Source organism: Cornus florida, unplaced genomic scaffold, assembly GCF_030987335.1.
Source record: "Cornus florida cultivar Cherokee Brave unplaced genomic scaffold, ASM3098733v1 CherokeeBrave_3.0.0_Hap2_Chr10, whole genome shotgun sequence".
NCBI lineage: Eukaryota > Viridiplantae > Streptophyta > Magnoliopsida > Cornales > Cornaceae > Cornus > Cornus florida.
The window spans coordinates 106,894,804-106,910,713 of NW_026775580.1; the positions used below are offsets into that span (position 1 = coordinate 106,894,804).

The window sequence follows — 15,910 nt, forward strand, 5'->3', positions numbered from 1 at the left end:
CCGATTGTACAAGGATACACATCAATATCCTGTATGTTAGTTAGGAAAATAAAATTAAAAAAATCTTCACAAAAGAGTTTCACAATCACAAACATTTTTCAATCATGTATATTACTCCTCTTGAAAAATGACACAAGTTCAGCTGAAGATCTTAAATAGCAAAATTAACCAGTCTTGTGCATTGCACTAATGGGAAAGATGTTCTCACCCAAAATAGCGGTAGCTGTGTCTTGTCGCGATATGTCTTTATTTCTCTGATTTGGAAAATCATTTCAAAAAGTTATTGCAATAAAGTCCAAATTTCACAGAGGGTGGGCATTGTGAAGCACAAGCTAGATGTGGGTCTTGGGTTTAGGTAGAAGCATTCGTACGCTTGCCAAAAGGGTCAAAGAAAATGGCAAAATATGGTGCACATTTTTAGCTCAGAATGTGGAAAATTGGAAATAAGAAAGAAAAATACACACACGAGTCCCCCAAGTGTATAACGTGGAGATAAGAGAACCGCAACTCCTTTAGTAATAAGCACATATCCGTGTTCAGTCTCAGTTGGAGATTTACAGATCCATTTCTGTGCAACAATTCCAGAACTGTCACAATCTCCCAATTGTCAGCTCTAGATTATTATACAAGGATAAACAAATCTATGTCCTGTATGTTGTTTAGCTAGAAAAACAAAAAAAATTCATCAAACAAAAAAAATTTCAGAATCAACAAACATTTTTCAATCCTGTAGTATCTACTTTAAAAGGCTTAACGTTGAAAAATGACGACAATAGTTCAGATGAAGGGCTCAAATGTCAATGGTATGAGAAGCCATTCATTCACATGCCTACATGAAAAGAGGGACAAATAGCGAAATGAACCAGTCTTGTGCATTGCACAAATGGGGAAGATGTTCTTACACAAAACAGGGGAAGATGTACACCAAACAATAATTCTTTCTTCTCCACCAAATAAAAAATCAAATCTTATTCCCATCTCTTGCAAGAGTCTCACATAGGGAGGGTAGGGGAGTAGGTAAAGAAAAATAGCATCTTACGTTTAATACAAAGATTAGCCCTGTTTTTTACCAGTCATTCCCGCAACCACCTGCAAAGATGCAACGCATGTGGATCATTTTTAATGCAAGAGACACTATCACATGGAAAGAAAGGCCAAGCACTGCTAAAAAGGCCCATGATGTTGAAAGTAACTTAAATGTTGACATGCATATACGTCTATTTTTGCATCATGTACACCCTTTTCATGCAATATATTTATGAAAAATTAAAAAATTACTTAAATTGTTTTAAAATTTTCTACTTACGATTTTTATTTAAACAATTAATTAAAAAAATTAAAGGTAAATTTGTGCAAATTTAATGGAGAATCTGTCATTAAATTAGTATGAAGTTTTTTTTCATAATTTATTTCAATAAGAAAAATAGATGAAGTGTAATTCAATAAGAAAGGGCATTATGGGACATTTAATGAAAAATAATCTAGGCATTGGAGTATTTTGTAACAAAATGTAATAGTTCAGGGGATATTATACACAAAATATATTTGCAAATTCGAACAAAATATACTTCAAGGGATTTGCAAATTCAAACGTAGTTCGTGGAGTTCTTTTGCACTTCACACTAAATTGTAAATTGTATCATGTTGTTGATATTTGATGATTTTACCAACTTAATATCCCATCCAAATTTGTAATAGTGTAGATACTAGAAAGAATGATTACAAGCAGATGAGTGCACATCAAACACTTCAATTTCTCTAATCAGAATGAGTTATTGTCCACTTAATTAATTGTGATTTGTTACCCATCAGAAATCTTTTCCTTCTTATGCTGACGGGGCAAAGCGAGAAATCCCCTAGATTTACTAGGCATGAATAAAAAGGAGCCAGGATACAACATCAGATAGGAAAAGACTCAATAAAGCAACATACAGTTATTGCAGGGTAAATTACATTGACCTCCCCTATAATTACACGGACCTCCTCTAAAAGCAAACCTTGTTACATGGACCGCCCTTAGTAGTGACGGACTGTCAAATAGACTAATGGAACTGTGTATTTTACGAAACTGTCCTCACATATCGACATGAAATGACAGAACTACCCATGTATTATTGATGAGACTTCTACAATGTCATTTTGTTATACAGCTATACCAACTTTTGAAGAAAAAATTGAGAAAATGTGTGTGTGTATATCATTGTATAAAAACAATAAATATGTTAAATTTATTGAATTGCTATGCCTCATCCAACGAGTGGCATGATGATTTGACCTGAGAAAATCCCCAATGAAAGAAAAGATTTAAGGAAATCCCAAGTAAAAAAAAATATTTGTTTTATTTGAAGGTGGTGGTTTGTTTTTTTGTTTTTGTGCGTGTGTGTAAGTTCTTATCTGAAGCTCATGTTCGGATAAATTCTAGAAATAGTTCATTATGTACACAATGACTACCTTATGGAAATCTTTGAGTGACACTTGGAAGCTAGAAGCAGTGGCCTGGATAAAGAGCATAAGACAAACCGAGTTCCAAAGATGAACATTAATGAAAAAAAAAATACAAAGATGAAATGAGAAGGCATTCAAACTGCCATGGAATTTAGAGGAGAAGAGAGAAAACCTTAGCGAAGATCTAGATCCAGATATTCTGTCTCTCTTTGGTTTTGGGGATTTAATAGCACAAAACAAACGAGGAAGAGCCTAAAGTGAATTGGGGGTTACAAGAGACAGAGGTACTGTTCAATCGTAGATATATAAAAGTGAATATGTAATTTTTAAAAAAATATATATACATCGATCCCAAAATTTGAAGATGGAGTTATCGCGAGTCATTCTTCTTCAAATTCCTTGAACCACAGTCTTTGAAACATGTTCTTCTTCTTCTTTTAACTTCTAACCTATGTTAAAGAACTTGAGAGAATCAAGCAGGCGAGTACTAGAATTGAAAATGGGGTGTGAAAACTGTATAACGGTTACATTGGAAGAGATGAGGGCTCCTTCGTAATTGTACCCAACTCTATAAGGTTCGCAAGGAATTATAACACATAAGAGGCCCATGACATTGAAAGGAACTTTTGAAATGTTGACAAGCATGTAGATCTAAATTTTTGCATCATGTACATCCTCTTTCTAATTGAAGAGCCCTCACAAGCACTAGTACCCTTCTTTGTCTCCTCCTAATAGCACAATTTTACAGGAAACTACAATTCATAGGCCATGCAGTCATGCTCATGCTACTTATCAAAAAAAAAATGCAGTCATGCTCATGCTTAGTTCAGATAAATTGTGTCATGTCGTTGATATTTGATGATGAAGGAAGACCTTTAGAGGAAGATGAAGGAAATCAAACGGTTCAATTTCTCTAATCAGAATGAGTTATTGTCCACTTAATTAACTGACTCATCAGACTACAGACCTAAAAAATTTCCACTTATGATGAAGTGGCAAAGTCAGAAATCCCCTAGATATATGACTAATATAGAAAGGAGCCTAGATACACAACATCAGAAAGGAATGAGCAATAAAGCAACATAAAACTATTATAGGGAATCTCCTCCAACTAAAAAGAAATGCATTATAACACCAAATATTAGAGGTGACATGATTATTGAGATATATTTTTAAAGCAGCCATGATTTGTTTTCTTATAACTTGGTGCAATCTAACAAGCAAATGGCTTTCTTCTGATAAAACAGTAATATCCTTTTGAGGGTTTCACTAAAATAAATACCATTCATTGTTTTCATGCAAAAATGTGTTTGGAAACTACAAATATAAGATGGTTCAAGCAAAAATAAGAGCTACATTAAGATAGAAAGCTGCATAATATTAAGAGAAATGTGGTATAAAATCATAAAACTGCATCAAAATTAGAACTCACATCACTTAATGCAGGCTGTGGAACTTGCTTGGATGTTTCAAAAGAGTCCAGTATAGGCCTCACAACAGCTGGAAGGAAGAGGCCTAAAATTTTGACCAGACAAGAATCAGCATACAGAAAAAAATATATCGAACTCACACTTGTAACTACCTGTACATATATTTTCCTAATTTTTGATTGAATAGACAATATCAAAGACCAAGACCGAGTGATGTTGAAATAAATAAATAAATAAAATTTGAGAAGCACTCTTATTGAACAATGATATGTAAACTTATAAATATAAAAACTACAATATCCATAGGAAAGAAAGCACATATACAACAAAACGGAGGAAAATCAATACAAATACAACTCAAAACAAGGCTGAAATATGCCCACACATAATTGCCCTAGCATGCCACCCTAAGGGGCCTGACAACACTCTTAATTGGCCAATTATCTCTCACGAGGCGGGGTCATCATGAATCCATGAATTGACATTGTTCAGTGCAAGAATTATTGGCTGGTTCCAAGTTAACCTTTTAAGATTTTGAAAGCTGGACCAAATCATAGAGATATACACGGGATACAGGTGTAAACCTTGAATCAGATATAAAAACAGCTGCTTGGGCTGAGGAATCAAACCTGAGATTTATCTGATTTCATAATTCTTAATCATCAAGGTACAGATTCTCTTCTTCTTTTATCTCAGGTGTCAAAACTCTTCTCCTAAAATAACGTAAAATTATAGCTATCATGGGCTGGAATGATTGCAAGTCCAGGTTTTCTTATTCTTTTCATCCATCTGGTTGCGTAAGTGAATGTTTTAGCCCTATATATATATATATATATATATATATATTTTTTTTTTTAACACGGTTCACTAACCATAATTGGGTGCCAAATGCCGAGTATAACTAATAACTAGAAATTCTGAAGTACTTGAAATAAAAATTCTGACATTGTCTACAAATTGATATCTCTAAATTTAAGGACATTACAAAAAACTCCCCACAAGTTCTAAATTGGATTTCACATCAACAGCCAACTGAATACAAAAGATGGAAAAAAAAAGTTACGCCTCAATTTTCATTAAGGTTCATGTAAAAACCCTCTCTTTATTTCAAAGGAAAACTAATAGCATTTTCAAACCCAAACCTTTGAGATGAAATAGTTTCCATGCAAGACATTACTTTGTACAACAAGGAGCTCCTCAATATTACAATCTATTTGCCATCACCAAAACCATTCTCAATCAAGACAGCAGTGTATCGGTCAAACAGGGTGAAGAACCCTAGATCTGCAAGAGGTGGGTGAAGTTTAGTGCTCGTGCTGGCAGCGAGAGGATGTGGGTGGGTTCAATCAGTTGTCTTGGTTACAAAAGAGGGATGAAATGGGTCTGTTAAAACCCATTTAGGGTTTTCGACCATGGCCGCAGAAGGGGTGCTTCTTATGGAGGGTTGGTATGAGGGTTGGTGCATTTGAATGTTCATTCCTGAAGTTGGGGCTGGATAGAAATAGCATAGAAGACAGATCTTTCCGTAATTGCAGACAATCATCTTTGATAAGATGCCAAAAATATGATCGAAACTACATATGAAATAACTAAATGAGAAAGCAACTGATTTGTGTTCGTTAGTTGTGTGATTGTTTTAGGTTCGAATTGAATTATTGAAAATAAGATGATTTGAAGTTGGAGTAATAGGAATTGGAGGGGGAATGAGAGAAGAGAGAGAAGGGTAGACATACCAATACCACCGATAAGACATGAAGCAAAGACAACAGGCTCTTGCGCTATGAGCATCCTCAGCTTCTCCATCACCGCCATCTTCTTCTTCTTCTTCTTCTCTCTCTGTGTTTGTTTGTGCGGCCTTTGATGGATGGAAATTGGTAGTAGTACTCTCTCGTCTATGGAATGCTGGAACAAATGTAACGTGGTGCAATGACGGGCCGGGTATCCGGAATCATACAGTTTGGAATTTGAATACGAAGCCACAGCGGGTCGGGTAATCGGAATAGGATTTAATTAATTAATTATTATTATTAATTTTTTTTTTTTTAAACCTATATTGAGTTTCTAGACACAATGGATACGGGTGAATGGTAGCAATTAGCCCTATCAATGGATTTGATTGATAAAATTTATATTCGATTTGTTAAACTAATTGATTATCGAATTCGGATAGCTAAGCCGTTATCGAATTGAATGTTTCAAATCTTTTCCTATTTAGTTTAAATTTTAATTCAGATTAAAATCACATTCACTTATATAGTTTATAGAGTTATATGTAGTGGAGTATAGTTAATATATAGTATGGTGTATAGTATAGGTATGCAACCCAAATGAAAATAGTGATAAATAATTAATATATATATATTTTTTATACTAGTATTAGATAACTAACATATTTAGTATATTGTAATGTAATAAAAAAAATTAATAAAAAAATAAAAATATTGTAATGTAATAATATATATATATATATTTTAATCAAATCGGATCGGATTACCTATAATTCGAATCCAATATGTTAAAGTAACGGATTATTGAATTCGGAATTCGTAATTCATATTCGGATAATTGGATTGAACTCGAAACAAAATTCTATCCATTGAACTGGTTTAGTAGTAATAAGAGTTTTGTATAGACTTTGATAGATATTGATTTATTTGTCTGGCAATACTGGCATGCAACAACCTCCCCCTCCCAAAAAAAAAAAAACTGGCATGCAATACGAGGAGCCACACCAAGAAACCACTCATGATTTTTTGTTTTTCATAAATAGAAGCCCTCGTGTGTTTATTATCATGAATCTTTGCCATTTAGACAACGTGAGGTTACTACAATATTTTACTCTCCCTACACTTTCACCAACCCTTCCACTAAACAAACTGCTAATTGCACCTGAAAGCCTCTCAAATTCTTAATCACAAAAACTCACTCATTCAAACAGCAACATATAGCATCAATTTCAAAAAATAATCCAAACATAGTCAATTGCATGCACTGCATTTCACTAAACCCCACCACTCAATGTATATGTCTTAACAGAGACGATACACAACCACCAATCAAATATGAACCATGAAATGTCAAGCTCGTAACATGTTCAAAAGGATATTTCGGGAAAGGAAAGAAGAGTGTAAGGTCATCAATTTAGCAATTAGATGAGATTCGTCACTGATGATATATTCAAACATTTAGACACATCGTTTTGTACAAACACAGAAGCACCAGAGTTCTAAAATATGAAACCTACATAAATACAAGAACTAGAGAATTACAGCTCAACAAACACGTCTCTAAAACAATATTCACCACAAACAGGAAATCAGGATACAAATCCAAAACAGGCTTAAAGGGTTGGCAGCATCCACCCCACTGTCCAGCCCAGGAGCAACCCAGCACCAACAAGACTCAATCCTAATGCAAAAGCGAGAGAGAATTTACTACTTTCATATCTGGGACGGCCTCGTTTTCCCTTGGCAGCCTTCTGAAAATCCTTCTGCAGTTTCCTAGTTTTCTGAGGCATCCACGGCAACACTACTGGAAAAATAGTGGATATTGGCTGGTGGTTGTTCTTGATCTGGAAGTAGAGATTTTCTAGCTGCAGAAGTTGGAACCACTGCTTGTAGGCAAAGAGGTGTGATGCCTGTCTGAAAAAGAGCCTCACAATGTGCTCCTTCTCTTCGTAGGCTTGCTTTGCTGCATTCTCAGCTTCCCTTGCACGTGTTTGTGAGTGACGGAGTGCCTCCAATAATTCAGCTTTGCTGGGATCACTCTCTGGAACTTGTGTTTCAGTCACACCTTCGGGCATTGTGTCATCACTGTTCCTGAGGTCACAAGTCCCAACTAGGATAAGGTTAAAAGGATTTAATATAACAAACAGTTCATATCAACAATTCTCAATTTAGCAAACATATTCATCATCAAACAACTTTAGTATCATACGTGCCATTTAATTTAATAATAAAAAATGGTCATAAACGGTTTGCTTTCTCAAGGCTTTAAACTCTTAAGGGCATCCAGTGGCTTATCTCAATGTGTTTTGATTATAAAAAGGGGAAAAAAGGGCATTACTCCCGGATACCAGAAAGAGAGAATTGAAGATAAACCGATCATTTGGCAAAATTTTGTACAAAAAGAATGCCCTCACACCCAAACCCATGTTCTGGCACTAGTAAACCTGCGATTTTACCATTGCATCAAGCAATGGCCCGTAATTTTGCTATGAGAAAACGTAATACACACATACAAAATAATAAATATATATAAACACACACATTGACATGCTTTCCATTTTTAATCCCAACATAATCGAGTCGGTCGAGAAATCCATAAAAAATGGTTAAACCACACCAAGGTCCAAAGTCATAGTATCTTCACCAACTTGAGGGCACATGATAAGCAATAAATATGATTCATATAAGGCTCAAAAAATCTAAAAAGTTATCAATAATTTTAAAACAATAAAAGAAACAAAATACACCAATTAACACATATAACACTGCTTATATTACCAAACTAGTTCTTACAATATTGTATTGTAGACTTTGTATTTGGACCTATAGATATATTCAATAAATATGTATAAATATATATACATATACATATATATATATATATATATATATATATATATATATATATATACTAGCAGATGTGGATTGTACTATAAATATATGTACTACTACAATCCAAAAGGACATAGTCATCCAAAGTAATTTGATACAAAATGTCTTCATTACATTGGTAAAGATAATCATTACTAAAACAACGAAATGTCTTGCATTACCCCCTCTTCACATGGTTTGCGAAGTCCAATTGGTGATTCTTGAGTCCAAAAACCACTGTCCAATTGGTGAATCTTGAGTCCAAAAAACCCCACCAATCCCTTGTTTTTATTTTTTTTAAAATAACTGATAAATTAAAAAATGGCCAAATAAATCCTAGTTCAGTTCTACAGTTTCAAACTTTTGAGTTTTGACCAATTTCCCTAGAGATGTGCTGCACAGCAGCAAAGACTAAGAGAATAAAACATAAAGAGTCCTAATGTGCATACCAGAAGCTATCTTGCATCAGTGGATTTTCAAACATAAAACAAAAAACATCTCAAAAATCATATTTCTCAATGTTTAACAGAAGAAAGGTTTTCCTACGCTGAGATGTTTGTTCCAACCAAGTAGTTGATGCATATTCTGTATTCTTTTAATCATAATTTCAGGTTTAAGACAAGCTAAACTATGAAAAAAACTAATATAAATGCCACACTTTATTTATTGAAACTTTAAGAACAATTCCTTTATCTAAATTAATTAAACCAGCTGAAATCAGGGTCGCTTCAAGGTGAGGTCCTTTTTCAGGTGTCTTACGGTTGGCGCTGGAGGCTTTTTCCCTTGGAAGTCTATTTGGCGATCCAAGGCTCCCCTCAAGGTGGCCTTCTTTGCTTGGACTTCTGTCTTGGGTAGGATTTTAACCCAGGATAATTTGAGGAGGAGGAATCAGGTGGTGATTAATAGATGTTATTTGTGTTTGCATGATGAGGAGACTGTTGATCACCTTGCTTCATTGCAGCATGGCTAGGGGCTGTTGGGATTTGATGATTGGGTTGTTTGGGATCCTGTGGGTGATGCCTAGCTCCACTAGAGGGTTGATTGAGGCTTGGAGAGGATTTTCAGTGGGGGCTCTCATTCGGGACGCTTGGAGGGCTACGCCTCTTTGTGTTTGGTGGTGCATTTGGCTTGAGAGAAATCGGAGATATTTCGATGAAAAGGAAAAGCCTATCTTATGTTTAAGTTCTCTATTCTTTCCACTCTTTTTTGTTGGGTTTCAGGGAGAGATTTTAGATTTGTAGAAGAGTTGTTTGTTTTCTTGGCCTTTTTGAAGGCTTGAGGCGTTTTTGGCCTTGTTTTGTCCTTGGGTTTCGCTCCCCTTTTGAGCGGTTTTTTCAATAAAATTTACTTATAGAAAAAAAAAAAAAACCGGCTGAAATCATTCAATATGAAAATGATAAAAACTGGAATGTTGGGAAATAATATTTAAATGCTACCTGACTCGCTTGTTTGAATCATATTGAGAGCTCCCCTCAACTGAAGTCCACTGTTTTTCACATGCACTTCTGAAAGAATGACAGCCTTTTGTATGAGCAGTTGGATTGGAAAGACCACTTTGGGCCTTCCATTGTAAGGAAGAGGGTACAAACCCATCACAATCAAAACAACCAATATGAGCAAATGTGTCCCTCTTAACATGTGTATTTTGAGGCTGAGGAAGATCACAGTTCTCGATAAAGTCAACTGATCTCTGTGCAACCAAGGAAGCTAATTCAGCTCTATCTGCCTTGCGCCACCATGGCTCAGATTTCACACCCCCAACCCAAGGAGATTCAAAATCAAAACACAACTCATTGGATTCCTTGGAAACTGAGGAACCAACAGGGTCCACGTCTATTAATTCATAGGATTCCCCCATGTCTTTGAGATTAAGATGTTCTTTGTCATTCTTAGTATATCTAGCCTTTAGCTCTGGCTTTCTGACTTCGAGATCTTTCTTTACGCAAGTTGCAGAGATTACAGAATAAGCATCGGAGGAGTGCTCAGAGTTCATGTTGTCGTTGACATGTGTACCATCAACCTCGTTTTGTTGGTGTACGTCGCTAAATGTAGAGGTTGAACTTGCAACACCAGCTCTAAAGGTCTCCATCTCTGCCTCCAAGGTATTTAACTGCTCATTTGTTAAACCCCTTTGATATCCATAATTAGGTTGCAGATGGAGCCACCATCTTGAGTCAGGGGATGGATTGGAATGTGAAGGGTTCCTGTGAAGAGGTATGAAACCTACGGTGGGATTATCTTTCCCATCTGTTGCATTTGCAGGTCCTGCATCTCCCTGTTTGGATGATGAAGATGCTGATGGGCCGCAAGCTAATTTAGGAGCTCTTTTGGCATCTTCTTGGACAAAGCAACGATTAGCTGTTCTCTGCCAAGCTGCCCTTACTTCTGCTGCCGCCATAACTCACCCATTATTCACCTCATTTCACTGCATAGAAGATTTTCTCAGAGAAGGATGGATTACAAGATTCAACAAAGGTTAAACATCAATCAAGAGGGATCTAAAAGCTTGTTTAAGATGGATCAAATCACTAATAAATTGTAAGATGAGTATAGCTGGAAACTTGATAAAGATATATTCATAAAGTTTTAGCAGACAAAAGACAAAAGGGATGTACTCCTCTCACGATCACAACCCCACCTTGAATTATTATAAAATATAAGGTACTGTAACTAAGTCAAGTGTAAATAAATAAATAAATAAAGAACAAGAAAAACACTACTTAGAACATTAAAGAAGTCCTTTTCTAAGAATCCTGGAAATTAGATGAGCTACATTACAAAAATATGTTCATAAAAAGCGTCACATCAGAGAATACTCAAGTGGAAGCAATTAAACAACTTGAGCCAACGACAATTTTCACTAGACTATGACAGTTTGGAATTCCATAGACTTGACCTACTACTCTGAACCATAGAATACCAAAATGGCAAACTCCAATTGAAGCTGAGCCATAGACCTAAAGCAGAAACCCAACTATTTCAGGACTCAATAATTCCTTATCATGAACTCATACCTAGGAGATCATTTATCTCCTTCCGTTTCAGGCTTTCAAATACTCAAGAGACTAAACTTCTGGAGAGAAAATTGGAAATTCAACCAAAATTCAAGAAGAGTCTAATTAATGCATCCCAAGTCACTAAACTCAAGCCTGCGGGATATTTTAGCTGTTCTTATACCATGATGCTGTGTGAGAGCGTGCAAACCTTAAAAACACACAGACAAGTATATAATAATATTATTGGCCGAGGAACAACTTAATAAGTGTTCATGTCAAGAAACCATCTGTTTCACATAGGTAAGGTAAAAAATTTCGACAAGATAGTTTACAGGTTTAATCCTGTATGTGAGGTCAAGGGTCCGAGCACTACGGAAAGTTGTGCAACCTTTACCTTTACACATTTACATTTGAATGAAAAATTGCCTTTAGATATCAAGGCACAACAAATCTGCAATGATTTTGTGCCTTTCAGTATAAAGACCTGCAGAGTTCGACTGTATAGCTGTGCTGTCATTAACACATTATATACATGTGTGCCAATATAAGTATGCATAAAATGCAGCGGCATATCTTGATCGATGTTGGTAAAAAAAAAAATTGCTTAAGAGGTGTCAATTATCATAGCTTAAGTAACCCATATGGCAAACTGCAGGGGATATAACAAGTTAAGCACTTTTGTGAGTCAGACAACAGAAACTTATCAACTAAAGTAAATTAGGTATTCAGTTTTGCTGAGAAGAGAAGATCTAAATGATAATGCTAATATTTATGAAATTTCAGGAATTTACATGAAATCTCTGCTCAGAAGTTTGAAAATCAACAGTTCAAAAATCAACCAGAAGATAAGTTATGTAAAAATACTAACAGTGCTATTCATCTGAAAACTTGCAAATTGACCTAAAGGAACCATTTCTTAAGTCCTACAAAAAGCTTAGGAGAGTAATCTCGGCACTACAGAGAGCAATTAATCTCAAAACGCCTAGAATATAACATAGAAGTTCATAATTAATATTCACTTTTTCTTCAAGTTGCTACTTGCTAGTAAGAAGCATGCCTGAAACCATTATTCTAAAATCTAAATATAATCAATCACCAAATCAGATCCACAATAAACAACGCAAAACCAAAATCAAATTCAGTATCATCATTAACATCTGATTATCATTACTAACAATAACAACAAAAGCCACTTCATATTCAGATTATCAATAAAATTTTACTCTTGACCAGATAAAAGAATAACGAAAGTCATAGTAACCCTGCCTTTACCACCAAACAAAAAACAAAAAAAAGGAAAAAAAAAAAACAAGAAGAACCCAATTAACATCTTAAAATCACCCCAAAAAAAAACCCAACACGATCAATCAAAATTGATATTCAAGAATAAGTCACAATTAAAGCACCTCATAGAGCAGTAGGTAAATATGCTTATGCAACTCATAATTTCAATACCCGAAATTATAGTTATCTAGTAACATATACAAAAATTACAAAACCCAGAAACAAAAAAAGCAAGAAACATATATATATATATATATATACAGACACATATATGTATAGAGAGAGAGGAGGGACCTGAGTGCTAAGAATCGAACAGAAGGACTGAATCAAGTTAGAAATGAATTAAATGAGAGGCTGAGGTAGACTGAGAATCGGAGGAGTTTAGATCTGATTGAAACTAATAAAGTGTATGCTAATTTATTTATCTTGAGATCTAAAGGAGACACCAATTCTTTGTTTTTCAGTTATCATTTCAATTCTGTCGGTTTGTAGTTTGTACCTTTTAGCGGCATACGCAATAACGCCTGTTTATCACCGTCTTTTTCACAAAGACAAACCTATCTGTCTACTCTCCCTCATACTATTCCTCAAAACGATGTCGTGCCTAATCAAATGGTGGTTTGCCAAACCCCTTGTTTCATCACACTCTTCTCCTCAATATTCATCATAATTTATAGAAACCTTTTTCTGTTTTTTGAAAATGAGATTTTTGGTTGATGTCTACAGATTTTCTTCCTCTTTATTAACAGTGATTAATCACGAAATTTATAATTTTCTTAAAATAGTAATAATACTTTTATCCCCAATAAATGGTCTACCGTGAGAGGAGTTTTTATTGTTTTTTTTTTCTAACCATGAATTTATTTTACTTACCGAGAAAAAATGTCAGCTGAAGAAATACATTAAAGAGATTATTAGCCATTTAAAGTGTAATTTAAGTACATTAGATGATAACTGTAATTATGAAAAATGTGAAAGGTGAGGGTAATTTGTTGTAAAAGTAAAAAAACAAAGAGCAAGTTGATTATGATGCAAGTGTCAAATGACAAAAAAATATATATTTAGACGGTATTTGGGTCCACATTGTTTACAAGAGAAGAGATAAGAACAGGATGAGGAAGATGTTTTGATTGCAAGGCATTGGAAAGACTTGTTTATTTTGTTTCTGATATATATATATATATATATATATATACACAAATAAGTACGTTGTTGTGAAGGTGACCTCCAAAGCGACTATGCAAGAATCAATCTTAAAACTAGGGCGCCAATCGGTGGTGGTCCAGTATCAATAGTGTGTAAATTACTGGATGCCCAATCATCATCATTTATGCTCCTGTAAAACAAGGGACCGCAATTGGACGTAAACGCCTCAAGTTTGATTCCAATTGCAAATACATTTTGCAGCCTATTTATTCAACTTTGACTTTGAAAAATGAATCACACACTTATTATTTAGAACAGTTAAGTCTTAATTTTTTATTTCTATTTTATAAACTATTAGCTAATTCAGAGTTTAGAATAGGTCAAACATGAAATGAATTATGTTTAAAAAAAAAAAAAAAAAAAAAAAAAAAAAAAAAAAAAAAAAAAAAAACTATAGGTTGAAATCAAGTTTCAGATTGGGGAATGCCCTCTTGCTTTTGCTTTTCCACGGCTGTATAGGATTGTTTCTCACCGACAAGTCATGGTTGTTGACTGTTATCATCTTGATAATGGAAGACTGACTTGGAATGTTCAGTTCAGGAGGCATTTTCAGGATTGGGAGATCGATGATGTTTCTCGCTTTTTGGAGCTTTTGTATAGCCAGGTAATATCTTTTGGGGAGTCAGATTGTTAGTTCTGGGTTTCTAACTCGCAAAGCCGTTTTGAGGTTAGATCTTATTTTAGATGCCTTTCGTTTCATCACGGAGAACCCTTCCCATGGAAGTCTATTTGGCGTTTCAAGGCTCCCCGCAAGGTCGCCTTTTTTGCTTGTACCTCAGTCCTAGGCAAGATTTTAACCCAGAACAATTTGAGGAGGAGGAATCAGGTGGTGGTCAATCGGTGTTATATGTGCTTGTGCAATGGGGAGTCAGTTGATCACCTCCTTTTACATTGTAGTATGGCCAAAAATTGTTGGGATTTGATGCTTGGTTTATTTAGGGTTCAATGGGTTATGCCTTGTTCTTCTAGAGGGTTGATTGAATTTTGGAGAGGCGTATCCGTTGGGGCTTCCATTCAAGATGCTTGGAGGGCTACGCCGCTCTGTATTTGGTGGTGTATTTGGCTCGAGAGAAATAGAAGATATTTTGATGGAAAAGAGAAGCCTGTTTCTATGCTTAAGTTCTGTTATTTGTATTCTTTTTTGTTGGGTTTCAGGAAGAGATTATAAATTTACGAAGAAAATTATTGTTTTTTTTTGGCTTTTTTGAAGATTTAAGATGTCCTTTAACCTTTTGTTTTGTATCTTTGATTTTCGCTCCCCGCATTTTTAACAAATTCTTACTTATCAAAAAAAAAATTCAAAAAATTGAAAGGATTGAAGAAAGAAGCACACACAGAAAAAGAGGCCAATGGGTTTAATATTTATGAAGGTTGAAAGCATTACACAAAAAATCTGTGTGTTCCAATGGTTTTTTTTTTAATTTATCACACCAATGATGTGATGATGTGGCCTTACTTGCAAGACAAATTGTGCTATGTATGAAACACGTGTCAAGGCCCCACGTATCACTATGAAGTTTCACTATTAAAGTATTTGGATCAATTCAATTAAGTTAGGTGAATCATGTTTATGGGGAGCATTTCTTGTAAAACTCCCATTATTAAGATCAGACTTTTTGTCATATGATTAGACAAGTGTTCATCTCTAAACGTAACTTCCTTTGACTTTATTCCCACTCCTGCTAAAACCAAGTGCTCCTGCCGCCATTATACATCTTCTCTCTCTCTCTCTCTCTCTCTCTCTCTCACTCTCTCACACACACACACACACTTCAGAAATTCTAATAACTACGTTGATCTTTTATTGAGATAAGTCATCTTTTCATCGTGGGTAACCTAGTTTAAAATAAGTCAAAATAATAATCACAAAACGTTTTAGGTGAGTGTAATTTATCTAAACATGTAATTTACCCTTTTTAATAAATAGAGCAACCAAAAAGATGCAACTTTT

General features: G+C 34.9%; 2 protein-coding genes across 3 annotated transcripts; both read right to left on the reverse strand.

Moving 5' to 3' along the window:
• Nucleotides 1-850: 850 nt before the first annotated feature.
• Nucleotides 851-5,768, reverse strand: LOC132276805 (uncharacterized). The gene is made up of 3 exons (XM_059778416.1): nt 5,609-5,768; nt 3,878-3,960; nt 851-1,089 (listed from the first exon to the last, which is right to left on the reverse strand). The coding sequence occupies exons 1-3, from the start codon at nt 5,685-5,687 to the stop codon at nt 1,054-1,056; spliced, it is 198 nt and encodes a 65-aa protein (XP_059634399.1). The 5' UTR covers nt 5,688-5,768; the 3' UTR covers nt 851-1,053.
• A 1,247-nt stretch (nt 5,769-7,015) lies between these two features.
• Nucleotides 7,016-13,367, reverse strand: LOC132276806 (uncharacterized). 2 transcript variants are annotated; one of them, XM_059778419.1, is made up of 3 exons: nt 13,253-13,367; nt 9,910-10,898; nt 7,016-7,693 (listed from the first exon to the last, which is right to left on the reverse strand). In XM_059778419.1, exons 2-3 carry the CDS (start codon nt 10,869-10,871, stop codon nt 7,216-7,218), a joined length of 1,440 nt encoding a protein of 479 aa, XP_059634402.1. In that variant the 5' UTR covers nt 10,872-10,898; nt 13,253-13,367; the 3' UTR covers nt 7,016-7,215. The 2 variants fall into 2 exon arrangements, with proteins under 2 accessions (XP_059634402.1, XP_059634401.1); XM_059778418.1 differs by lacking the exon at nt 13,253-13,367 and adding an exon at nt 13,048-13,246.
• Between the last annotated feature and the right edge of the window lie 2,543 nt (nt 13,368-15,910).

What these genes read in the sequence shown, in the direction of transcription:
- LOC132276805 (XM_059778416.1), bottom strand. Translation starts at nt 5,687, where the DNA reads ATGGCGGTGATGGAGAAGCTGAGGATGCTCATAGCGCAAGAGCCTGTT. An exon ending in ATGTCTTATCGGTGGTATTG is followed by an intron (nt 3,961 to 5,608) that starts GTATGTCTACCC and finishes TCAAAATTTTAG; the next exon opens with GCCTCTTCCTTCCAGCTGTT. An exon ending in CACAGCCTGCATTAAGTGAT is followed by an intron (nt 1,090 to 3,877) that starts GTGAGTTCTAAT and finishes GCATCTTTGCAG; the next exon opens with GTGGTTGCGGGAATGACTGG.
- LOC132276806 (XM_059778419.1), bottom strand. Translation starts at nt 10,871, where the DNA reads ATGGCGGCAGCAGAAGTAAGGGCAGCTTGGCAGAGAACAGCTAATCGT. An exon ending in GATTCAAACAAGCGAGTCAG is followed by an intron (nt 7,694 to 9,909) that starts GTAGCATTTAAA and finishes TTGTGACCTCAG; the next exon opens with GAACAGTGATGACACAATGC.